Source organism: Periophthalmus magnuspinnatus, chromosome 4, assembly GCF_009829125.3.
Source record: "Periophthalmus magnuspinnatus isolate fPerMag1 chromosome 4, fPerMag1.2.pri, whole genome shotgun sequence".
Lineage (NCBI taxonomy): Eukaryota > Metazoa > Chordata > Actinopteri > Gobiiformes > Gobiidae > Periophthalmus > Periophthalmus magnuspinnatus.
The window spans coordinates 6,023,092-6,051,079 of NC_047129.1; the positions used below are offsets into that span (position 1 = coordinate 6,023,092).

General features: G+C 36.7%; 1 protein-coding gene across 3 annotated transcripts in view; it reads right to left on the bottom strand.

Moving 5' to 3' along the window:
• palld (palladin, cytoskeletal associated protein) overlaps window positions 1-27,988 on the bottom strand; it is a 60,561-nt gene that overhangs the window by 26,526 nt on the left and 6,047 nt on the right. For 2 of the 3 annotated variants that reach the window (XM_055221179.1, XM_055221178.1), the window contains exons 3-12: window positions 12,476-12,651; window positions 11,874-11,937; window positions 11,147-11,264; window positions 11,010-11,072; window positions 9,234-9,375; window positions 8,952-8,975; window positions 7,601-7,720; window positions 6,035-6,287; window positions 5,406-5,579; window positions 3,815-3,850 (exon numbers count right to left, since the gene is read on the bottom strand). In XM_055221179.1, the coding sequence (XP_055077154.1) occupies window positions 3,815-3,850; window positions 5,406-5,579; window positions 6,035-6,287; window positions 7,601-7,720; window positions 8,952-8,975; window positions 9,234-9,375; window positions 11,010-11,072; window positions 11,147-11,264; window positions 11,874-11,937; window positions 12,476-12,651 (1,170 nt within the window). The remainder of the gene's footprint in view (window positions 1-3,814; window positions 3,851-5,405; window positions 5,580-6,034; window positions 6,288-7,600; window positions 7,721-8,951; window positions 8,976-9,233; window positions 9,376-11,009; window positions 11,073-11,146; window positions 11,265-11,873; window positions 11,938-12,475; window positions 12,652-27,988) is intronic. The other variant, XM_033964748.2, reaches the window with a different exon arrangement.

A 27,988-nucleotide genomic window follows, 5' to 3' on the forward strand; every position in this document is an offset into this window, starting at 1 on the left:
AAAACACAAAATTACTACTTAAATAAATTAATATTAAATATTCTTTTTAATAGGCAATATTAAGGAAAAATAACACCTTGCACTTTGTTTTCCTCACTGCAAAAAGATAACAAACATATAAATGAATTGACGTGCTGGATAGTCTGTTTCCAAGTAGTTATTCCAAGATGAACAAACATTTTAGTTTGCGAATGTGCAATTTTGAACTCAGAAAACTGGTGTTATGAGGACAATTGTAAAACAGCATTACTCGCATGTAGTTGGGTCATTGTCAGTCGTCAAAAACAAAGGTAAGGTTTTAGAGTGAAATCTAAACTTCAAGTCATTTGGGAAAGTTGGTCCAGTTTTCAAAAGCTGTGGTCTGGGGCAAAGTAATAACACTGTAAAAAAAATAATAGGATAATAGGAGAGCCAATATAAAAATGCATTTTTCTAAACATAAAAATAAATTAGACATGATTCAACACTAAACAATGAGATCAAAGCTTGTATATGTTATACTGGAATGAATGCCATAACTGGATTAAGCCGTGTAATGTAATGCGATGTAGGCATGTTCTCTAAATCCTGTGACATACATCTTTGGCTCCATATCATTATATGTGCATTACATTAACTTTCGTGCCAAAACACACGAAATTCAAAGTAAGCTAACTGTGCTATGTAAAGAGTTGAGCCTGTTTTTCATCAGCACTAATCTTCCCATGGTGAGTAAAAGTGAACATAAAAGTATTTTGTTAAACCAGATCGTGCTACAAAACGATTTGGCCGGTAAATGTAGATTGCTGCTTGCTTAAAAGAGAGATGATGTTTTTAATCGTGTTTTTAATGTTGTACAGCACTTTGGGCAGCCTTGGTTGTTGGAAGGTGCTATAGAAATAAAGTTTGATTGACTGATTGATTGAGATGAGGCTGTGGAGTGGTTTGAGGTTAATTGCTACACAGTGTGACAGTCAAGCAGACATGATGCTATGCTATTATATTGTACAGAGGCCAGCCATCACAATTCACAACTGTATCTATGAGCAGCAGCACCCTGCAATGTACTAACATCATTTTCTTTGGTCAGAAAACTCCTATCCGCTAACTATTTATGTTTCTGGGAATGTTATAAAATGCTTCTTTCAGATTAAGCCAGACCTAAACCCTGGACAAATGAGTGCTTAACTAGCACACAACTAGATTTAAGTGAGATCAAAATCAGGAGTTAACCAGGGCTGAACTATTGCAAAATCAGAGATAATTTTGGGGATTAAACCAAGATTAAACTTGGAAACTTGAACCAGAACTACTCCTGTCTTTGTCATTGATAAAAAATATATAAAAATAACCAAAAATATTTGACAAACAGGTCAAAATACTCAAGAATTTTCTTGGGGAAAAAATGTACTTAAATATGCTAGACGTCATAGATCACATTATATATGAACTGTGCCTTAAGCAGTTGTAACTTTATGGTAACCTTTATGATAACTAAAATCCAGCTTGGAGTCTCTGCATCACCTCATACTATCATCTTACAAGTTTCTAAATCATTCAAGCGTTTTATCAGCGAGACAGCTTATATAACAGACATTGGTTTAACATAACAGCTTGAAGGCATACATCTTGCACTTAGCAGCACTTTGCCAACAAATGTTACTCACATTGTACATGTTATGTCAAAACAAGTGAAGATGTCTGAATAAATCACAGAAAAGGCCTACATGTTTCTATTTGGTCTTTGTGATATCCTATTGGTATGTAAAGGGAGACACCATGGGACACTGAGGATACGAGCTGACAAAATAGCATTTATGGCCTCTATAATCTGTAAATCTACAGCCCCATTCCTGTCCGCACCTGAACAGCACTGTTTATTACCCAAACAAAGTAAACCAACATTATATAAGCTTTAACCAAACAAGTGGACCACCTGCAGTCTGCGTGCCCTTTCATTATTGCCAAAAAGACTACACTAAACAACAGTAAATAGCAACCTAACTTATAAGCATAAGGGTAATCGCTTTGATTTTATTCTCAAAATTCTGACTTGATGTCAAAATTGCATTTTTTCCTTGGTTTACCTGGTTTCTCTACCTAAACAATGTGTTGAGGTTTACAAGATTTTTTCAACAGATAATTCCAACGATATCAAAACCACACACACTAAAGGCCTATTTGATTTTTTTTTTTTTCATTCAAAATACCATATAAAAGTCAAACATGATATTATTATTACAAACGTCAATTACATTTTACAGTAGAGGTCCAGATTTTATATATATATATATATATATATATATATATATATATATATATATATATATATATATATATATATATATATATATATATATATATATATATATATATATATATATATATATATATATATATATATATATATATATATATATATATATATATATATATAATTTTTTTATCTCAATTGTAAGGATAGATTGGATGGATAGATTGGAATATAATTTTGTGTATTTAGTACTTTAGCAGAACAGGTTTATAACATAGAAAACATAGAAAAAATAACATAGAAAACATAGAAAAAAGACAGTTAAAATAATCCCAAAGCTCCACTGTTGGACAGAATAATGAAATAATAACACTTTTATTTACCATCTAAATTGTTTCAAATATTATTCTGGTCTTGCAGAGAGACAGTAATAATATCCACTTTATAGCTTATCTGCTTTTTCTCAAAACTCAGACGGCTCTCCGTCCATCCAGTGGTCTCATTCCTAACTAAAATACCAGTACCTATTTTCAACATAAAAACTTCTCCCCTTATAGCTTGCCTTTTCTGCCAAGTAACACAGCACGCCTATATCAGCAGCACTTTACTCAAACAGAAATCATCCCTCGCACCCCTTTCCATGTTATTCTTATCATTTACAGTAGTCCAAATTTGAGTACACAGACACTTTCCCCTATGAAAACAAACATGCAATCCTTCCAGTTATTTTAGGGTTATCAGCTTGGGCAGAGCTTAATCACAACTGTAGAAATATTTCCTGTTTCGGGACGTCTTAAATGTCTAAATACCTCATGCCTCGAGCTACAACTGAAGCGCTCAATAAAACAATCAGTCTCGCAGTGATGTGGCCTTTGAGGAAGCAGCAGTTAAAAGGTCACACATTCTACATTTCGATTTACAAGTCATTCATGAAAGCAGAACGTTGTAAAGGCTGTCAGTTTGTGATGCAGGAAAGATGTAAGAGAAATATATCTCGTAATAGTAAAGACGGTAATGATGTACATCTAGTACATCCAGTAGTGGCTCACCTGCTTGTGTTTGAACACCAGCCCAAGCTCTGACCAGTGCATATTGGCACTGCCATTGTGTCTCTGTGCAAGACATGTCACCCATCTTGACTAAGGTGGTGTTCAGGGAGGCTGTAGGGACAGATTGACAGCCACACCTCCATCTGTCTAGGACATTACTTTATTATTCTCTCTGTGTATGTGTATGAAACAGAGACAATAAAACCACTTTAGGACTGTTTTAGATTGAATCAGGAGCCCTGCTGGTGATGTAGTTTTATATGAGTTACCTGAGGTACACTGAGGCACTAACGTTTCCTCATAACGACAAACTACTGTTCCACTGTATCATCATAATGTACAGTGAAGAGTGTGGTTTAGGTTTTACTAATTGGTCCACAGTTTAGATCCCATTGTTTTAGCACTATGTGTTCTTGTTGTCATGGAAAGTGCAGGAGAAACATTTATAGAGATCTATTTTGAGAAACCCTGTGATAATGAAGAATATACAGTTACGTAATTCCAAGCATGGCCCTCCAAAATGCATATTTACCTGACATTATGTGCCTCCTCCACTCTACCCTCAGCTCTGGAAGCACAGAATCAACATGTCAACACACTGACATAAGCGAGGATTAATGCTGCAGTGCATGCATTTGATTCTCAACATACACTTGTTAGTTTGTCTTTCCTACACTATTACATTTTGAAGCTAAAATAGGCCTTGGCTTGGCTTGTTTGGGCACTTCTGCTCAAACCATAATGCTCAACTGCTATTGATTCCATTTCTGTCACACTGGTGGGCTGGGCCCAATCACAACAGTGGGAGCAGGAAAAGATAAATTTTATGAGCTCACAAATATTGTCGAAAATTCATCTTGCTGTGCAAGATTGGAGTGATATTAAAATAATAATAAAAATTCAGGCTTTTTGATTATGTTGTTCATCTTGAAAAACATGGAATTATGGATGCTGCCTTATAATGTGTTTTACCCATTGCTTGCTTCTTGAGTGGTATTGTGATATTTAGAATATTGTAACTGTAATGTGTCATAGCTTTTCTTCTTTGTAAACTGAACAAAGTGCAAATATTGCGAACTTAACATGAAGAAGAGGGATCAACTACCGTCTTAAGCTACTGTCACCACAGTGCCACCATATCATCTATATACATTTGGAAGAGAAAAATGATGCTCTTGAACAAGAAAGCATATCCCAAAATGCTTCATCTATGCAGGAAGAGCTCATGCACCTTGTAAGAAGGTTGTTTTAGGCAAAGCATCTCCAAAACTGAGAGATCTACAGTCCATTTCTGAAGCAGACAGCGGTTCACAGACATGCAGAGGTCAGAGGAACAATAGGAACAGATCTGTTTACAACAGACAGACAGCAGCTGGCATACAGGACAGGCACAGACCACACCTCACATACACCCACACCCTCACCCACCCACAGGAAGAATGCTTTGTATCACAATTTAGGACAACTGCTCAGGATTCCCTATTTAATCCTTTCACCAAGTGCGCACACAGCATCGTATTTACAACAACTAATCAGTACAAAATCTGAGTTATTAAAGTTTCTGCAAATCACAAATGCACAGATTGAGAGATGGGATTTTTTTTTGTCTCCAAGTAATTACCAAACAACAGACCAGCTGAATGGCTATAAAAAGTAAAACTCATTCAACCTAGAAAACTTTGTATTTTGATACTTTAGTATCCTTTTTAGTAGCTTCTTATTATGGTCTTATACTAGTTCTGATACTCAGCATTGATACTTGAAATGGGTATCAAGATTCTGTACTAGTTTTAGTATTGTTTAGTAGCTGGGCATTTGAGCTACATAACATGCTTGAATAAAAGACATTATCATAGGTTGTCGTAGGAGATAATAATAAAATAATAATAAGTAATAAAAAATACATATTTATTTGAGAAAACGGTTTGCAGAGCAGACACAATAACTGAATGTAAATAATCTCCTACATGATGAATTTGTGCCATGGAATGGGTCACTATACCACTGGGAGTTTGCAGAAAGGTTAAATAACCACATCATTTTAGTGTCTATGTTGTTCCTCCCCAGCAGCCCTCCCTGTCCTGGGGCACTGACCACAGGGGACCTGATATGGCTGTACTCACAGTTTGGGTTTGGGCTTCAGGGGCAGAGGGGCGTCCTTAGCTGGAGATGGAGACAGTTTTGGGGAGGGGGGGGAGGGGGGCGAGTCTGGCGCCGGTGGGACAGGAGCCTGGATCTCTGCAGCAGGTTCAGTCTGAGGAGGAGAGGGCGAAGGCAGGAGGGGCGCAGCTGGCTCTCTATTTAGGGAGAAAGTATGTTATGTTTATTAAGTTACGCTTACTGAAGGATATTATTTTTAGATTTTTGGGGATATTCAACTCTAAACCCTTTTATATGGACAGTTGTTGAAAATTAGCACTTGTCCTATAAACACTTAAAACATACAATACATACAATACAATACATCTGGTCTAATCCAATGTATTTGCTATGTCCATATTAAATAAAAAAAAAAAAAAAAATACTTGTCATAAAGGATGTTTGGTTGTCTTGTAACAGAATATTTGGAAATGTATCATATTTTATGACATTCATTATTTATTTAATTAAAACTAAACCAAAATTACATATTTTTCACAGTATATTTTGTATGTTATTTCAATTTGTATTTTTGTGTTTTATGACTAACCAATAAATGTGAAATACATAGCAACACCCTCACTTGAATTTAAATTTTGTCTGCTTTACTCACCTCTGAGATGGAGGTGAAGGTGGACTTTGGATTTGCCCGTTGGGGACGGTCTCCTCAGAGGAAACCTGCACAGGTGGCAGGGAGGACACACTGGGCCACAGATCAAGCTCTTTGACCAGGCTTGGCTGCGGCAGGGCCTTAGGGGGGAGCTCCAGGAGGGTGATCTCTGTGGGAGGTGGTGGAGGGGGGAATGGGGCAGAGTCCTCCATACTTGAGCTCTCACCAGACACCCCATTACTGGAGGAGTCGTCAGCTGCAGAAGAAGAGAGATTGTATAGGTTGTATCCCAACTGGAGCAATCAGGAAAGGTCATCTGTAACTTATTTTTCAGTTTAATATTTTAGAGAAGACAACATTGGTAAAGAACATAATTTTGCTCATTTCTTATGCTACAAGATATATTGTGTTTTACTGTTATTATAATGTCAGTTAAAAAAGTTAATAATTATAAATATATAATAATAATAATTATAAATGCAGTTACAAGTTAGAAGGAAGACTTAGAGAAAAGGGATACAATCCAAGCTGGAAGTTATAAGGAAACTGAAAGCGTGAATACATACAGTAATTTTGTTTTATAGTAATATAATGCATGTATTAAATAACTAATTCCTAAATTCTATCTTTTTTACAAGACACTAAATGATTTTCCATCTCTTTCAGGAACAGCAGACGATTACACAGTCAAGCTGAATCATCGAGAGCAGCAGCTGGGCCCATTCACTGATTCTGTTTATTCAGCCCCTGCTTCACCACTGAACTCACACACATACACAAATGCACACGTAAACATGGGGTGCACACAGTCACTGTACAAGTGTCCAGCACTGTGTAAACAAGACTAAATATATTGGGGCAGATTTTAAACAAAACTCACAGTGGAGCAAGACAGCTATCTGAGGGCAATGACCTTAAAGAGCCATTTATAACAAATGTACAAAATGTATGTTTATGTTTGTTTAGATCACCATTAGCATTAGCATGAGGGTGTAGCCCTCAAGATAACAACCTACACAATAAGATAATCCTCCAGTTAGGTATTCCTAATCAAGATCCTTACTGTGTAGAAGGATTCCTGGGCACTAGAATGCAGTCACTGATAGGTTGCTCCAGCGGCCGTGAGCGATGGGTGGAATGTAGAAAACAAATTTCCCCCAAAAAACATCCTATCATTGGCAACACAACAGTGAAAGTCTGACCAAAGTTAAAAGAAGGAAAGAAGGAAATTGTCCAATAAAGATTAACATATCTTCTAAAAAGCCTTAATAGCCTCCTAATGTTTTCCAGATGCATCATCCAAACTATTGTTATGAATACCTTTTTCTATCCAGACAAGAAGTGACTGTTTTAACTTTCCCACTTCAAAAACAAAATTGCCTGCATAGTGTTACTCTACAAAGAGGTATAATGTAATTCTCTTCATTTGATTAAATAACCCATGTTTGGCATGACAGCGTGCAGGCCTCAGTCATTTGCGTGAGGGAGAGATTGTCTTATACATAAATACTTTTGAAGTGTGTACATTTCTGATTTTCTAGCCCACATTTTTCCTCTCATGTGGCTGACCTGCAGTGACAGTGAGTCGGGCTGAACAGTTGACAGAGCCGAACGGATTGGAGGCAGAGCAGGAGAAAACACCTCCATCTTCAGGAAAAGCCTCAGCAATGACCAGGGTACAGATCTCCTCTAGAACAAAGAGAAATATGTAGTGTTAATGATTCATACATATATATTATACATATCATGGATTTATATTATCATATTTTGTTCATTTTTTGCAAACATTTGTGCAGTACTTTAGTAGTTTTGCAGTTTTTGTCAGCTCACCTCCATTAACTCTCAACCAATCTCTTCTCAAGACATTAATGTTGCTAAATGCACTCTTTTCTCTCCTAGATCCTTCTCATTTTGATCTTGTAACTGATGAAAGTGTCTAAGCACCGAAGCAAACTGTTATTTGTTTGTTTCTGTGTGCATAACATGATTTACGAGCAATTAAACTATTTGTGAAGTCTAAGTATAATTACTCTGTTTTGGAAAAAGTAGACAAATGATATGTTTTAAACAGTACATACCTCATTATCCAAAGTAATCATTATCTTAATCTCTTTCTTATCTTTTACAAAAGAAATACACAATAGAATCTTTAGTGATCCCTCCTGTTTCTATTCGAGTGATGTCATGTGAAAGTTAATCACAGTGAATCACAGCGTCAGATAAATACAGCCCCAGACAACTTATAATTTAGAAATCAAAAGCTTTAACGTTAGATTTGGAGGTCTCCTCTTCAAACTGTAATTAAATACGCTTCCAAATTACTTGATCAGCCACACAGCACAATAGGCTGACTATAGAAACTGGGCTATTTTAAAACACAGATTTATTTAAGTCAAAATTTGCTAAGGATAACAAGGACACTTAACTATGCTGTATTTATAAATAAAATAAAATAAAATAAAAATGTATACATATGGGCCCCATATAATGTTTGCTTTTTTTATTTGGTTGGATCAATAGACATAACAAAAACGTACGTACTACCAGACTGAGGATACTTTTGTCATAAACTTTTGAGTCAGGATTTGTAGTCACAGATGTTTTGGAAAGTCGGAGTGACTCAACTTTAGAAATCTAACACCTGAATTGACCCGGGACAGACAGGTGGGACAGTAACCAGTCACTGTTTACCTGTGAAAGAGTGATACGCCATGTCTGCTCACTCACTACTGCCATCTATCTTATGATGTAACCCATTGACCAATTCAGGCGTGACTTACTGTTGTCGTAACTTGGTGAAACCTGCACTATAAAACTATCATCAAATTCATCAATATTTCCACACAGCAGCTGATAACATTTCAGACTTTAAATGTGTGTTTTAATTTACTGCCACAGCCCCGAGGAAGTGATGACATACCTGGTTCAGCTGCTGATCTGGGCTCTACAGAAGAAACAGAGAAAAAATTAAAATGCTGACTTAAGTTGAATTCCTGTTTAGAAATATGTAAAATGAAGGTGGAGATGGCAAGCTTTTGAAAGAAATTACAACCACAAATGTTGTAGGAATTGGATTTATGATTTCACAATATAAATTCTATGGCTTCAACTCCTATAAATCATTATAAATCTTTACCATTGAAAACATACACCACCTAACCCTTCCACTCTCTCTCACAGCATTTAGTTTTAAGATATTTACTTTTTTGAAGGATACGGAAATCCGGGGAATCCAGGATCTCCTCTCCCTCTCGGTACCATCGGACCTGTAGACGAGGGCTGCCCCGAACCCTGCACTCCAGAACCACCACTTGACCCTCCGAGGCCTGGGCATCCTGCAACATCTGAGGAGAGAGAAAAAACATGACTCTTATTAAGACAGCATATTATATAGATTTATATATTTTCTTTATGTACATCAACCTATGAACTCAATTGCATGATGTAAGTTAAAGCGTGTTAATATTCAATATGAATATGGAACATTGTGCAAATTGTATGTTTAAATAAGAAACATGTGGTACTCAACTATCTTATTTTACAAAAAATAAGGGAATGAATAAATAAAAGACATGCAGAAATGAGTTTTAATTATAACATTGTAGTTTGGCTACAGTTTGAGCTTCTATTTTGGAGTAAAACCTGAAACCTGAGAAGACAAATGTCCTGAGTCCAGGTTGAATGCCAGTTTTACCATGGATCCTTTAAGCTACAGCAACCAGCCATAAAACACAATACATCCTAGTGCAGCATCAATCAACAAGGCCCACACAGAACCCTAAGTATGTCTTTGTGTTTCAGGACATGTGTGTCTGCTCTCATGTGCGCGAGTGACATCACTGCAGGCCCAAGATCCTCTCAATCAGATGATTAAAGCGTGCAATGCTTTCTTAAAGGAGGCGGGTGGAGGTGAAGACAAGCAAATGGCCATTCTTTAATGAGCTGGAAAATGATTTAGGGTCTGACGGGCTGGATGAGAGTGAAAAAAGAGCCGACCCCTGTGGTTTTTGGAAGGGGGTGTTTGAAGCTCTCTCACGGCCTGTCTCCCAGTCCGGACTTTAGTAGAGCTATGGCTCGAGGCAGAAGAGGAGGGAGAGAAGAGAGGAGAGTGGGGAGAAAAGGGGTAGAAGAGGGGAGGGAAGAGAAGAGTGGAGAGAGAGGCTGCGGAGGATGTGTTTTATATGACCCCCACTGCTGAAAGCCACAGAGCTGCGTGCTGTGACGAGAATCTAGGTTATGTGTCTATAAACCACTATGAATGGTACTAAAGCCACTACAAAATTTTAGAAGTTAGTACAATTCTGTAGTTTGAAGTCCATACAACAGTAGTGCAGTTTTTTAAGACCTCAAAATAGTATATTTGGCATGATTTGGAATTATTACAGTAAATAGAGGTCAAGTGTGATTAGCAGGCTTAGATAATGGGATGTAACTATTGCTACAAGAAATTCAATTTGCAGTATGATAATCAGATGAGCTTTGGTTAGTTTCATGTGTAACCTTTTTACAATTTTACTGAAGGACATACTTTGTTTTGTTTTTTTTTGTAAACAATGTAACCAAATGTACATATTACCTGGCCAGCCAGAACCACACACTTTGACAAAACTTTGCAAAGATGAGTGGGTCTGGAACTGTATCCTGTCTCTCCATTTCCAGAGGGTGTGATTGACAGGCAGAGTAGCCAGTCAAAGAGATGCATTCTCCATTCAGGTAAAAACAAACATGTTTAAAAATGGGAAAAAATAACCCAGAGGACTTTTATTAATCGCAGGTTAAAGAAATTATATATTATGTTCTGAATGATACAAGAATTTTCGAAAGGAGACATATTCCACATTTGAGAGACATGTGCTACAAATCAGCAGCTGTGGTTGGACCATCCCAAGTTAGGATGAAGGATTTTCACCCTCAATGGTCCATGTGTAGAGGGGACTGGCTGGTCATGCAAAGATAAATATGCATTCCTCTAACATACCTTTGTAAATATAGGGGGTCCTGACACATCCACCGTGTACAGTGATGACACAGGGCTCTGCGTCTGTAATAAACATTCATTATTTGAACTCTCTGAACAAAGTTATTCTCCATTGTTGTATGGTAGTGTTGAGCTACCCTAGGTGGGGGCTGAGCCAGGGCCTGGACCAGAGTAGTGCGGCGTGGCAGGACCTCTGTTGTTTTGGGTGAGGAGGACCGTATCGTCAGGGACATAGAGGTTGTCTTCTTCTGAACTCTGAATATAAACAAAAACACATTTTCAGCATTCAAAAGCAAAAACCTCAAATTATATTTTTTTATGTTACAGAGGATTCTAATATTAAAATAAATTGTCAGTAGCAATTAAGATGATATCAGTCAGGTCTTGGCTTGTGTGAGTAAACACAAAGTGAACTAGGAAGTTGTCCAGAAACTGTAGCAAGATAAAAAATCTAAATATTTGGCAAACAGCGAACTGGGTGGACAATGTATTGCACAACAAAAGTCGATTATTTAAAATGGTTTAAATACACATTTGTTTACTGAAGTACACAATTTAGACACAGAGGAAAACAGAAGCCAGTTTTCTGTCTTTATACCTAATTTGTTTTTGCTTTCAACTAAAGACACAGACTACCTGTCGAAGAGGAAAGTGGGGAAAAGGTAAAAAAAACTAAAACAAATGGAAACAGGAGTGCATATTAACCCTGCTTTATGTAAACTGGGGCACTGGTTAAAAGTTATGGGTCTTTAGGAAGCTTTTTAAGGCTGCAGTTAAATCTGAACAGGCAGTCAACCTGCTGGTTTTAATCTGTTCATGTGTTCAGGGGTCAAAGATCATGAGGTCAAACTGAAACACACGTACAGAGGCATAGCTCCAGATTTGGACTTGGACGCACCCTCTCCCTCCGAATCTGTCGATGAAGCTCCTGCAAATGGGAGAAAGTTACATTTCAGACAATAAATAGTCTAATGGTCCAATATGAGCATTCAATGGCCTTTTGTCAAGCACTAAATGAAAATGAGATTCATAGATTTTTTCCAAACATGTTGAAGATTGTCGAAACATCATAATGGATTTAAGGGACAGGTATTTTCTGGTATGGAAATGTCTTAAATAATGAAGAAAATATAATATGAGCAGCAGTTTCTAGTGCGTTGTGAGATGAGAAGAGATAGAATAGAATACAGATAACTTTAAAAGCCTACATTGCTCACATTTTTTTTATTTAAAGTTATAGTAATATATCTTAGGTAAAAACTTGGTACCTATTAAATGGCCATATAATCTAGAACATAGAATGTAAATATACAATAGGAAAATTATGGTAGATGTCAATTTTGGGTAGTCTCTCATTTACAGTCACTATTTAAAGAAACATGTAACAAAAATACTCATTGGATATTACAGATTAACACAACAGGATTACCCACCAAGGTGCAAAGTGTCTGATTGAACCCACTTACCTTCTATGTAGACTTCTGCAGAGGTGTTGTCTGCTCCTAGGCTGTTGGAGGCCACACAGGTGTAGCGTCCCGTGTCGTCTTCAAAGGCCTCGTTGATCACCAGCGTGTGCAGGTCTCCATCTCTCAGGATCTGGATGTCTGGAGAACTGTGCAGCTCACGGCCCTCACAGAACCACCTGAGCAAGACAACACAAGAGGACACAAGGATAGACATTTTCAAACTTCACTATTTTTTGAAATAATCTTTATGTTTTGTATCACACTGGAAAATAATGGACTGACAGATAGCAAGGGTGTAAATGCTGATGTGAATATTTTATCCTATATTCACATCAGCATTTATACCCTTGCTCCAGGTGTGTTTGGAATAATGACTAACTATTATTTTGTCCCTAATTTGACAACTTGTACTGCCAAAATGTTCCATTAATATGCCAAGGTTTAGATACTTATTAAAGATCTTTTCACCTGGATATAAACACCGACTTCAAATATCATTAAGGCTAATATGGTCTTGAATACATCTTTTTTTTTTTTTTTTTTTTACATTAATTACACTTAAGAACAATAAGACAATTTCGTGTTTTGTTTTTTTCACTCCATTGTACCAAAGGTTACAGACAGTAATCTTAATATTTTTTTTTTTCCCCATTATCATTAGGGTTAGACTAACATCTTGCCAAATGAAACATATTTTCCCGTAAGCTCCCACCCTTTACTCAAGTTATGATACCATGTCATTACTAAGAATTATGTCTCCATCAAAATGTATCTGACACGCAAGGGCAATGACAACAATATTTTACCAGACGCCAGTTCACCACCCAATATTCAAGCTGTGACAACTCCCTGTGGCTTCTTCTGCATATTTTATTTGTGTCGTATGAGTCAATCGTCACCCCCAGAGGTTGTGAAGGTAGTGACGAGGCAAAGAATTATGGGGAAAAGATGACACACCCTTCTATCTATCATTGTCTGGTGAAATGGTTCCACTCTCTTTAGTCCTCAGAGCCTCGAGATTAACACAAACCTTGGAGCAGTCAGACCACATCAATAACTAGATCAAATACAAAGTGGCTTAAGGATTACAGTTCAACTGACGATATAGTAGAGACACTTTGTAGAAAGCATACTGATGACTTACACTCACAATTTATGCTAGTTTTAAGATGACTTCAAATGATTTACACATCATTTAGGATTGATGTAATAGTCTTTGCTTTGAGCCAAATAAAAATATTGTCTAGACTAGATAACAGCAGGGTAAGTAATATTGATCTTGAAAGGTGCTATATGAGTCTTTGGCTGTAGTTTTTGGTGGAAAACAACAGCGTGAAATGGGGTGAACAGTGGGGAGAGACATTCAGACATTGTCAGAGCCAGGAAAACTAGAATTCTTTAGCCTTGTGTTGCATTGGTCCAGTATAGAGTTTAGAAATATATAATAAAAAAAATATAATATATTCATTGCTGTATATTTAAGCTGCCACAATAAACTTTTCCGCTTTTCTGAGATATCTAGTTACCCCGATGACACACAACACTCTCCTACATGTTTCCATGTTCACCTCTGAACCTTTCCAATGACAAGAAGAAGGGCAGAGATTCCCAAAATTCCCATAAAGAGCAGCTGTTCTGTCTGTCTCAGCTCTCAGCTAGGAAACCCTTCTTCCTCAAAAAATCCAGAAAATATCATCACCTAAAATTATTTTGACATTTTTAGGTCACGTGAACCAAAATGCAAGTTGAGATCTCTTATCCCTAAAGCAAAACTTACATTCATTATTTTACACAGTATATAGTATATTGTAATTCAATATTATATGGCAGTAAAACCTTCCATCTTTCATCTTTTTTTCCTGATGCAGTCTAAAATATTTATATTCATATTCAAACACTTTATTTATACCTGGGGGGTATTAAAAGGCATGGACAGTATCTGAATTACATAATAAAGTTATACAAAAAATCATAACATTCATACAATAGAGCTCATGTTAAAGTGCTGAGAAGTGCTGGGGAATGGTCAGAGTTGAGGAACTGAATGCCTGAAGGGACAAAGGTGGCCTTCCTCCTCTGTGTTCTAAGGCGCACACAGCACATCCTGCTCCCTGATGGTACATAACATGAGAGGGGTCGCTCAGGATCCTGTGGGCCACTCTCATGGCCTGCTGAAAACATCTGCTACTCTCTGTCCACCCGGTCTCCACATGTAGTAACCCGCAACGCCTTCTATGATTTTAGTCTTTTTTGTTCTATTTAGTCCTGGTTACATTTTTATCTTCTTGTGCTGCTTTAAAATTGTGACTGTAAAAATAACCAATAAGTCAGTGTTCTTTTCCAGACAGAGAAATTACAAGCTGTTACCAAAGAGACACTTTACTACTACGTTTGATAAGCAGAGGTGAGAGGTTAGGCTTTACCGCTAACCCCTCTGGCACAATGCATCACTCCAGGGCACTTCCTGTGTGTTATCAAGTGTTGAAGTGAAAGTGCGGAAACCCGGCGAGCTCTATCACGCAGCCAGACGCTGATGTGTGCTCAATGATGGGAAACAGTTGAAGACCCGAGACTGTATCCAGGAACCTGTCAAGACTTCAAACATAAAACCCAGACAGAGAAAAAAATGAAAAAGCTGGAAGTCTGAGGAACACGGGGGAAATTATAGTAACTTTTGTGGTAACTGCACTTTGTTGAACGTGTATAATGGCATTAAAGTTGAAGGTTAAAATCTTATAACACAGTAGGGTTCTCAAAAGTATCAAAAATCAGATACTAAGCGATACTAAAACTATACTAAGCCATACTAAAACTAGTATCAAAACGAGATACTCTTTTAAACAATATTACTTTGTGTGGAAAATTACATTCTATTGTCTAAAAAGGAGAGTTAAATGATCATTGTGGTATTGAAATCTGAATCGAGTATTGAGTGTATTCTTTTGTATTGAAATTGAATTTGAAATTTGACAACACTAATGCAGGATGGATGAGCCTTTTTAGTCAAACCATTCACAAATCTGTTACAGTTATTAGTATTTAGGCCAATTGAGACGCTAAATAATGTTATCTATAACAATTACTAAAAAAATTATCTATTAACTGTTTTATGGAAATTGTCCCTTCTGTCATTTATGTCCCCAGACCTCACAGTCACCACAAACTTCAATCTGACAGTGTTTCAATATTTCAAAGTAAAAAGAGGTTTATTGTTTGAGCAAACCAATATATCCATGTGGTTTTGACATCCTTTTGTGTGGATTACAGCCAGACAAGAGAAAAAAGAAAACAACTGGACTGGGAGGCTGCCATGTCTGCTGTGAAGGTTCCTGGGAAACTCGGGACTCCTCTTGTTTTATCAATTTCAGCGGGCAACAGTTTGAAGTTGAATGAGAATCTTATGTGAATAATGCAATAAATTTTGTTTCACTCTACTCCAGAGTTGAAAAACAGATTCAAATGCTGTGTCAAGTTTTAGACTCCATTTAAAACTGTGAATATTGAATTATACATCTGTTTTGTAAGCTTTAAATGTTTTGATGATTGTTGCCTATAATGTAATTGAGCACCGGGAAAAGTATCGTAAACTAAAGAAGACAGTAGCTCAGTTGGTAGAGTGATTGTCCTCTCATCTGAAGGTTAGCGGTGTGACTTCAGATAAATGCTGTCATTGTATCCTTGGGCAAGACACTCAAAAAACACTCACCCGCCCCCAGTGTCTGCAAACACAGGTGTATGAATGTGTGTCTGAATGGGTGAGTGGTTTGCGCTTGTTACACGCTTTGAGTGTCCTGAAAGTAGAAAAGCACTATATAAATGTGACCATTTACCAGCTACTCTAGTTCTAACACTAAACACTAAAATACTAACACAAGTTTATTGCATCTTTAAATACACACCAATAAGCAAGCTTTTGTTTGCATTTTTGAGTACTTTTTCATTCCCTTGTCTCATTGTTTTACGAGGCCTCCCTCACTGTAGAAGGCCCAGAGCAGCAGGGTCACTACATTGGAAATGTAAAATAGCTCAGTTTGATGAAAGCCAGTTCTTGCACTTCTGAGGTTTGACAGAGCATAAACTGAGAAGAACAGACTAATAAGCACTGCAATAAAACCCATTATTAATCAACTTTAATGATCGCCAATTATGTCAAATTACTGCATACACTTATTTAGAGATAGTTTGTTACATCTAATTTGTGAGGAATGTGCTGAATCCAAAGTATGCATTTTTTGATAATAAAGCGTGGTTGCCAGAATGTAAAAAAATAATTGTAAAAAATAATGTGTATATATATATATATACATATATATACACACATATACATATACACACATATACATATATACATACATATATATACACACACACACACATATATATATATATACATATATATATATACATATATATATACACACACACACACACCCCCACCCACACACACACCCCCACACACACACACACACACCCCCCCACACACACACACACACACACACACACACACACACACACACACACACACACACATATATATATATATATATATATATATATATATATATATATATATATATATATATATATATATATATATATATATATATATATATATATATATATATATATATATATATATATATATGTTATCTATTGAGCTGGTTTAGTTTTGGGTTTTTTTGGGGTTTTTTTTACCATATGGGATTCTTTATAGTGCAAACTGAATGCAAAGCTGGAATACACTTGAAAATCTTGAGTAACAAAGAGTCCAGACGGAGAAGTAACTCAACCATCAATAGCTCATTTGCAGAGGAAGCACAGTTAGGGAACATTTCTTGGCTGAATTTATTAATGCCACCCATTTCCTTCTAATACAATACAATTATGAAATATAACCAACAAAAGAACAAACCTCACTCTTTCCTGTCACACTTACTAATAGCACGTTAGGGCTAAATGCCCTAAACAGAAAAGTGCAAGTAAATGCTGAACTATAAGGAAAAGAAAAAAAAAGATCCTATAAGTTACACTTTTTTTTTTTTTTATCAATTCTTCCCTTTTATTAGAGATACAGTGCTACCAGCTAACAGTTCATACTTCACTGTTATTGGCTACATCCACCTGTCAATCAGAGCATGAAGATGGCTGCCCAATAAGAGTGGTTAAAGTGTCAGCACAGTATGTAAGCTGCAATAAACAGAAATGCTCTTAAACGCAATCCCACAATTTGATTTGATAATGCTCATTCACAATCAAGCCATAGGGTCTATAGTACAGCTACGCCCTGTGACCATTTCTCTGTATAAAACTTGCATATGAGATGCCTATTAGAAACAATTGTGGGCAGATGATGCTAAGTTCCTACCAAGAAGAGTCTCATCTTCATCTTCCTCGGATACTCCACCAAAATTCTCTGTAAAAGCCACAAATCCTAAACCTATCATTGCCCTGGACTACGCCATGCGTGCTCCCGCCCTTGCTCTCCTCGCTTGACCCTGTTTGTTATTTGCTGCTGTTGATGGAAAATCTTATGAAGCAAAAAGCTCAGTTTCACCACAGACCCAAACTGTTCCAGTCCTAAGCAAAGAGAAAGGCACTGTGGGAAGAAAGGAAAAGAACTAACAACTCATGATACCAAAGGTGGAGGCCATCTCCAATCTGCAGTTTAGTCAAGTACTTTAAAATTAACTGGAAACTTAAGAAATCAAGTGTTGGCCCATTTACATTCAAAAACCCAGGCAAGATAAGTGAAGTGGCATGAGTTCATTATAATTGAACATTTATTCAAGTGTCTTTATAGTTCCTGCTTTTTGTTGAATATAAAATCAAGTAAACTGGAAACTTCCTAAAAATGGTCATTTCTTTTCTCTGTTTTTACTTCCACATTATATGGACCGCAAAAGTCAAGCATAGTACCATTGGTCAAAAAGCGGTCACTGCATCTTGGATTTCTTTATCCCTAATTACAAACAACAATAAACCAACAAAACTACCTAAATGCAATAGGAAGCAACTTTATTTTCCATAACACAGACACTGAAGATATAGAATAGATCAGGATTCTATTTTCTCATGAATACAAACTAAAATAAGCAATGCTAAAAGTCTAAAAGTGGCGTGTAAGTCCCTGAAGTCACAACTTATTTATTTTTTCCACTGTAGTTTTCCATAATTGCACTTAATGTGCCATTTACCTGCCTTTAGCGTTATACAACTGTAGCCATAATTGTATAATAGACTAATGCAGGATAAGAGCATCCCATTGTGAGGCGACCAGAACAGAGCGCTGCCAGAAATAAACACTAATGTGAGCCATAGAGCCATTAAAAGTGTAAACACATATTTTGTAAATCCAGTTGCTAAGAATCATTGTCCCAAACATTAACAAAAGACGTCACGTTAAGTAAACATAAACAGTATAAGACAGTAGATTCAAATGTCTCTGGGGTTTCAGCTGTTTTATAGCCATATTCACCATATGTTACAAATTCATTCTTCCTCCAAGGTCTAATCTTAGCTACTTAGAAAATGCTAAAATGAAGTTTCAAAGTTGCCAACCATACTAACATTAAGTTATTACACTGTGGATTGATTGGTCTCAAACAAGAAATTTATAAAGTGCCAAATTTACTTATTTAATAAAAAAATAATTAAATGGTGTAATAAAAGTCACACAAATCTATTTGATTCCGGTGCATACTATTGTTGTGTCCTGGGGAAAGACCCACCTTGTCCAAGTATGAATGCGATGTGTGAGTGATTGTACTGGTAGCCTCGCTTTCGTCAGTTAATGCCAGGCAGACCAACTGTGTTACAGAAGAAGCTCATCACCGTCAAGTGTAGAGACCTGGGTGCAAGTCCCTGACTGGGACTGGGACAGGGTAAAATGAACTTGTTTACCCAGAGCCCTATACAGGAAAGGAGCCCTTCAAAAGTGTGAAATGTGCATTTATCATAGGGAGCAACAGTACAGGCCCACCATGATGGTTTGTAACCAGGGCCAAGAATATTCTACTATGCATTATTATTATTATTAGAATCATGGTATTTCAAGTGTGCTAATTAGATGTGAAACTACAAGCTGGACACATTAGCAACAAGAGGCTATTTTGAGCTAAAGCCCTAACAGCCATGCTAAGAGCTAAAGGAAGAACAGAGTTAGCAATAGACTAATGAGCATGAAAAAACATTTGTCATCGCAGGAAAACAGAGCAGTCTAATTTAAACAAACTTATTGAATGGGAGAACATGAATTCTGGTATTCATGTATATGCCTACATGTAAATAAGTCTAAATGAGGCCATTAAGAAAACCAATTACACATAGGCCATATGCTATATTTGTGAATCTGTCTATTATAAATAGTAAATTGCCAGCAGAGTTTGGAAAGTCAGGCAGCAATTTTCATTTCTGATTTGTTGTGTTACTGCTGCACTGATAGTAGCTATACATAAAGTATGTGTCACTTCTCCAACATTCATACATTACAGTGGAGCTATGGTGACATACTAAGTCAATAACCTACTATAGAACATTTGAACATCCTATACCTTGTTCTATAGATTAACAACTGTCTTTCATTTAGACATATAACTTCCTAATATGGATGACTGGATATGGTTAGAAATGAAAACAAATGTTGAAAATAAAAAATGAAAAAGAAATAAATCATCTTCCATAAACCAGTGTACCCCACAGTGATGGAGTGTAGCTCATGTGGGGTCAAAGGTCAGCTGAATATTTTGGACGGAGGGAGGACAGCTGCACACAACAGTCCAAACCGGATGGGACGATGACTCGGGCCTCCGTCTGTCAAGAATTTGATGAAAAGGGGAGGGAAGTCTAAATTGGCCGGTCCGTCATCAGAAGTACAGTAGGGCTCTCTAACAACTACTGTCACTGCTGCAACCAGTGTTTTTGTGCTTTTTTGGAAGAAGAGGTAAATACAAGGACCTATCAGAGCAGAGGGTATTTTAGAAAGACAGTGACAGACAAAAGCAGCAGCTGAGCAAAGGGTAAACTCACCACACATGAAGTTACATATACAACTCAGTCGGGCTAATTACATTATTAGTTAAAATACACTATACTACTAATACTATTTTGGATGGCAACCAGAATAAGGAGACATGTTTTAAGTGGACTACACGCTTGATTGGTCAGATTTTGATTTGTATAGTGATTGGCCTGCACACATATATTAGACATTTTAAACATGGAAAAATACACAAAATGTTGAATATACCATGGTATTGCCCAAACATGTTATCAAAGTAGAGTGGCTTAAGTTTTGTAAGACATGTTTTGTCAAGCTAACTAATATGTCACAGATGATTATACTGTTATTGCAAGTAATACTAATGTCTGATGAAGTGAATGCAATTTGATTTGAACATTAATTAGTCTGTTTGAAAACAAATTTTGATCTTGTTCAACAGAATCATAAGATCACAAAAATGCACACCACTTGGTACATAAATAAATACAGTAAACATGTCAACCACATTAGACAAGTGAGGTTACAAAGTGAAGAACAAACATCTGATTTTAGGAGACAATTGTCCACATGAAACACAACACAGCACAGCACAGTCATACATTATTATCTTTCCATATTCCAAGTCTGGCCATGTTAGAACACATCAACCTGCACAAAACAATCATGCAATTATTAAATATGGCAGACATTAAACTTACCTCAACTGTGCTTGTTACTCCTCATAACTGAGTCTATTGTATTCCCATCAATCCCAGTCTGCACAGTGCTCCTTTCTTGACACTGTCCCAGCAGGACTGAGTCACAGACAGACAGACAGACAGTGGGGTGCGAGGAGGAGTGGGCGGGGGCAAAGTACAGCAGCTAAATTCCTCACTGGACACAAGGCCAAAAGGATACATACTACAGCTACACTTCATACAGACACACTGACTGTGGATAAGGAGGAGGTGAATGGATTAAAAATGGATTAGGTTTGGTTGCTGCATAATGATTCAGAGGAATGGGACTGGTGGCTCTATGAAATTAGATTTTCTGTATGGTGGTTATACAAACATACTGTTCATTACACAGTCATATTGAATGATGATACTAAACTCTGCAATCTATGAGAAATACCTTCAAGAAAAAGCTGATCATGCTCACAGTCAAACTGTTTTGTCATCTAAACTAGATTTAACCAGAAGTACACCTTGTTTAAACCAATATTTACCTAAATCAGGTCTGAATCAGCACTACTAGAACTATAACAAGTCAGGCAAAATCAAAACCTCAGTGACTAAACCAGAATTAAACCAGATCTGAACCAGGAATAAAACTAATTTGAAACTGGACTAAACCGGAGCAAGACCAAAAGCAGGCCCAATCAATGACTAAACATGGACTAACACAGCACTGGTCAAAATCTGGTGTGGCAACAGTGATACTCAAACCAGATTTTTAGAACCACAATAGTGAAATAGGTCTGAGACAACACAGTGATGTTACAGTGATGATCAAAGCATCTAATTTGCCAAAAATATAAATTTATGTAGGATCATAAATCACAAAGTTTTGCTCCAAGTTTTCTGTTTTGAAGCCTGGTGGCCATCAAAGCACCACAGCAAATCCTGGACAATGTCAAACAACCAAGTTGTGCTTTGTGATACCAAAAATAGGAAATAAATTGACAAGAGTGTTGGGAATTACAGCATGAGTAAAATAATTGGAGCCTCATACACTTAAAAGACCACTTAAAAAAGACTCAGGACCAGAATAGACAGGATAAGTCAGCAAATACAGCGCTCTGAGTAGGCAGCACCTGGCACACAGATGGTTACGCTTGCATTCACTTACGTCAGCATCTAAATGAATTATTTTGAGGTTTCCCTGTGATGGATGGAGTAACCAAACTCTGAATTCAAATTAATCAAGAAAATAAGTCAAAATAAATAAAAGTAAAAGACTACCTCTTTGGACAAAGGGTGTGTCTTAAGTTTGGAAAATGTGTGTATATATATATATATATATATATATATATATATATATATATATATATATATATATATATATATATATATATATATATATATATATATATATATATATATATCAGACCCAGGAGCTGATAGCTGAGACCGGGCAGGTGGGGCTATTTCTGGGTACTGTGAGTACAACAGTTTCAGACATTTGTTTAGAAACAAGAGGCTTACAGCTGGACACAGGCAATTGTTACACTCAGCAAATATGTGTCACAAAAAAGGGCAGTGACTCAATGAATCATGAACCCCCACTGTATATGATGTAACCACTATGACCTAAAAAATGCAACAGGGCAGTGGTCATTGGTCCCAACCTTTTCTTGTAAAAAACATTACAAAGCCTTCTATTTTATTGGACTGGTGGAAAGAGGCAGTGTTAGTGAAAACTAATACAAATCTTTTTGTTGGGCATGAAATTTGAAATTTACCTATATGTAAAATGCAAGTTTATTCAGCCTGTATAGTTCACTTTCTTTAATCTTCTTGTTAAGTGAAGACATTGGACTTACAGCTTCACAAATCTACATAAGTATAGAAAATAAAAAAATATCAAGCTTTTCTGTTGATACACAAGCCCATAACCTATTTTTAATAGGCCTAAATTACATCTTCTGTTAAAGATTTGCAGAGATCCACATAAACCAAGCATTGCACTTCCTCTCAGTGCATCTCTATAAAACAAAATAGGAAGTAATTTCATTGGATTTTCCCACCAATAACTATTGTCTGATCATAGTTCAACTGTAGTGACTAAACAGATAGTGTCAGCTTCCCAAATCATGGGTAAACAATTATCAGGCATGATTACACCATGGCTTTAAGGAACAGGTGTACATAAGCAAGTAGGAAACACAAGTTGACACTATTTGTAAGAGGTCATCCACAAGTCACTCGTAACCACCAATAAATAGATGCATGTTGTCATGGTAATTGTCTAATTCTTGGCCTCCTCCAAGGAGACACCATGACACTAACAAAAACAGACTTCATCCTCCTCATGATGTCATACTGAGAAGCTTTAGACTGTCAAATAAAGCCAGCCGGAAAGCACTAAAAGAGGAGCCTGAAATTAAACATATCAAGAGAATAAAATGGATGAGGCTACATTAAACACATGTTATTAGAGTTTAGATTAGATGCAGTTTGAAGAAGTTAAAGTTTGTGGTTACCTATGTGCCCGGGTTAGCATAGTAAAAGCGTTCTGTAAGATAAAATAAAAGTAAAAGAAACACTGCTGTAGAATTATGTATAAATATAGGCTACAAAGTTCAATCTTATTTTCCTTGTACAATATTATACAAAACATATCATCATCATAAACATATGATTAATCCAGCTGGAAAAAAACCCTTTGTGTCTTTGAAGTCAAGAGTTAAATAGTTAAAAATAGACATAAATCTGAACATTGCTTCTTTATGGAGCCCTGCATACAACATGTGCCCACAACTGCACTTACATCACCTCCTTACAGTAAACATCACCAACTGAGAGATTTCCTAAACCTTTTTCTAACCACAATTATCAATCATCCTGCCTGAGTAACTACAGATGGGTTAAACCACAGAAGAGTGTTAGCCAGTGCTGCTAGGAGCTACAATATGTATCATTAGCTTCTGGGAATAACAATTAGCATGTGTGGGGAAACTGTAGGGGCTATATGAGTCACAAGAAATAGTTTTATTGTTAGATCATGCAAAACTATTATTTTGAGATTGCAAAAAGAATGAAGATTTGACGTTTAGGACATTTTACACATATGGCATATTTCGGTTTGAAATAGACTAAATAATGATTGATCCCACTTCCAGCTGCCACCCACGGCTTTGCCACAAAAACCCAAACACACAACATCTGTAGAAAATATGATAGACAGACTCTCAGTGTGGGAAGACAACAGCATACAAGAATAGGCAGATTGGTCTTGAGTTCATTTAGGAGTCCTACAGTCCAAGGAAAAATGTAAATCTTAACTTGGGAGGAACTGGGTAAAGTTAACAGAAAAAGTGTTAAAATAAGTCTAGTTCATCTGTTGGGATTTTGGCTCTGTCTATGTCAAGACTCAATGAGATGGTTTATTTTTATACATGACCACCAAATCTTCTCAAATATGAATCACCGTGATTTTTATTACACTGTGTGTGTTTAACTATTTTACTAAATGCCCCAAGCTTCATCCCCATTTCACATTGCTTCTGTCCTGTCCAGTAAATTTTAAACAGGTTGAAAACACAATAAAAAATCAAACAACTGACTTTTGGGGTCTTTAGATTTCAGATTTGAGTTTAGGCCTTCGCTTTCTGCAAACTAGCCTCCATAGTAATATCTTCTCCAGTCTGTAAAGCAGTTTTATATGGTTGAAATCACAGTTTATTGGTCCTCTTCCCCTGACAGAGTGAACTTTTCAGCCTCTCCTCAGCACAACTGTATCTCCTCCGTCAAAGACACATGAACCAGTCTGCAGCATCCTCCTGTCTCCTGTTTTTCCTGCTGTAAATCCCACGTCTCAGGTTGATTCTGTTAAGGAAATGGTTGAATAATTTAAAAGTGGTACAAAAATCTAGCACAGAAAAAGATACACATCACCAGTTTAGACAGTTAAACATGTGCACATGAGAAGTAGGACACTGGAGTATTTTTATAGATCCCATTTGACCTCATAAAAACAAACATCAGTTCAGACCGTACACATCATTTTACAAATACAGAGGTCCAGAATAAAATAAAAAACAAAACTTAGGGGTAGGGATGAGACATTAAACAATAATACTGTTTATCAAGATAAAATGGGTAGACAATGATAGTTCATGGTGGATTTCTTTCTTTTTTCCATTGAATTCACAATGATAAACAGAATCAAGTACATGCTACATTTTTTTCCTCTCATTACTAATCTCAGCGAACAGGACCAAGCCAAGAATACAGTACAAGAGCCTGAACCACTTGTGGAAGAGTGAGAAAGAGTTGCTAACCCTCTAGAAATTCCTCCACTTCATTAAAGTCATAGACGCCTTATTGGAATGGGCCGGGCATCAAACACAAGATCTTTGGCAGTGGGACAAGAATCTGAGGAGTGAGGGAGAATAATGGCCCAAAATATCTCATCAAAAGATAGATTAGTGTAAGCTGTGCACACTGTTCATGGCTTATGGTGCATCCAACAGGTGCCCAAGCCACTGTTCAGCTGTGGAGAGGGGTCACATGACTCACAAGAACAATTGGACACAATGGCAAGGAAACACAGGTTACACATTAAACAAACCAAATACTTGATTATGGAAAATAAATAAAATAAACATAAACAATTAAAAATCCACAATTACAATGCTTATTGACAGTAGCAATGATAAAATTATAATAGAGACCACTGCAACTATATTAAAACTATATTCAATCTCCTTGCACTTACCAGTAATTTGAAAACCATATGTGTAAGTAATTCAAACAGGTTTATTATTACAATTACAATAAATGTATAATGTGTAGGAGTAGGGCAGATGCATGCTAAATTACACTTGTTTTACTGCTTTGACATTTATATATAAATTTTAATGAATGTAGCCAATCTCAAGACATTATCATGGTCCAATTTATTCAGCTCCATATGGCATTGCATCCAGAAAGCTGTAAAAATGCCTTACATCAAGTTGAATCACTGTGCCTAGGAAATACAGACTGTATGTCCTAAGTGTTTCAATGCAACATTAGAAGGGTGCATAGGTGAGAGCCACTGTAAAAGCTCTAATAGTTTTTCATGGTTTTTGGAGATGGGGTACATTTGTGTTCATGGATGGGTCAAACAGGACCACTGACCCCATGTGAGGGAGAAAGCCCCAGTCTGGTCTGCGTCCCGCTCCCGGCGGATTCCTGTTCCCGTCTCGGCTTTTCCCTGATGCGCCCCTGGCTCTTGCTCACGCCCTGCCCGTGGCTCTTGTTGGATTATTGAACTATTATTTGTACTTTTCACTAACTGTACATAAAAACACTGTAAACCTGTCCCGAGTCCTGCACGTCTTTGGTCCACCACAACCCCGCCGTTACGACAATTGACCACATTGTGGAGAAATTACACTTCATTACAAGCTTCTATGTGAAGTGATCAGCAACAGAGATTGACTGGTACAGGTTTTTTCATGGCAGATGGCCAATGGTTAATAGCCTCTGTGGATATTTTGGGGTCATTATTATAATAAGCAATATGAGCAATCATTGTAAAGAACCTTTCACAAGTAGTCATCTGAACATTGTTGTTTGTCTTCTTTACAAATAACCACTCCTGTTTGTTTGAATGAAATGTAATCCATTTGAGATATTTTTGTAACAGGGCAGGAGGATAATACAGTGACACGTTCTGCCAGCAATTCTAATACAACTTTAAAAACAGTAGTGTCTGGACAAAAATTCTGGGAGGTTTAATCTGAAAAGCTAACTGAAACATTGAAACATTGCCATTATTCAGTCAATCATCAATAAATACTCTCCAACCTCCTCTAGACCCTAGTTACAAAGATGTACACTGGTTAACCTAAATGTCCATCCAATCTCCATCCTCAATGTGATGTTGAAGTTGCATAAAGGAATACACACACGCAACTATGCATTGTTTAATTTATGGTCTTATTCAGATAAAAAAGAAACAACTATGGCTTGTCCATATCACAAAAGTCATTTCAAGATAGATTAATTACCACTATAGCACAATATTATTAATCAATTATTCATGGAAAATTGTCACATTTTTATATAGCACTTTTTCCACCTTTAAGGCAGTGAAACTGCTTTATATTTTAATATATTTTGATACATTATTTTAAATTTAAAACATAATAATCATCTTTCCCGCTTTGGCCATGCATAGTAAGGACTGAGCTGTCTCATCACTCCAAGACCAATGACAGGCACTGCTGGACTTCATGGCTGAATGATGAAAAGAGGAAGCTTTCAGGCGAAACCTCACACTCTGCCTCCAGTCCACAAAGGTCAAAGTTCAACGCTGAGACTTAAACATAAGACAGCTTTGATCGTCATTAACACTGCTCTGACAAATGGCACTGACGCTTGTCCTATGTCTTTTACTGACAAACACCTATTTAGTTCAACATTGATCTAGCAACACGTCAAACTCCCTCCTTCACATTTATATGCAAAATTCAATGTCTCACTCAGTTTCCAGGATTATTTTTAAGCAGATAACAGATTTTGTTGATTTACTGAAGTTTTTTTTCAGATAGGCTACTATAAACATTGCACACTAAAAACATTTATAGTAGAACTGGAGATCATTTGGTCTGAAGGTATTGTGTAGTAAAATTGTCAGATAAAGCTACTTTCATGTTAAAACTACAGCTTTTCATCATAATGTAAAGTTTTCAATACAGCAGCACGGTTAAGGATAAGAGTCAAAATGTATCATGTATCAGGCCAATAATCTTCTAGTCAATATTTGGGAAAAACTGTGTCCTCTATTGATGTATTGTATACAATTGAAAGGTTCATATA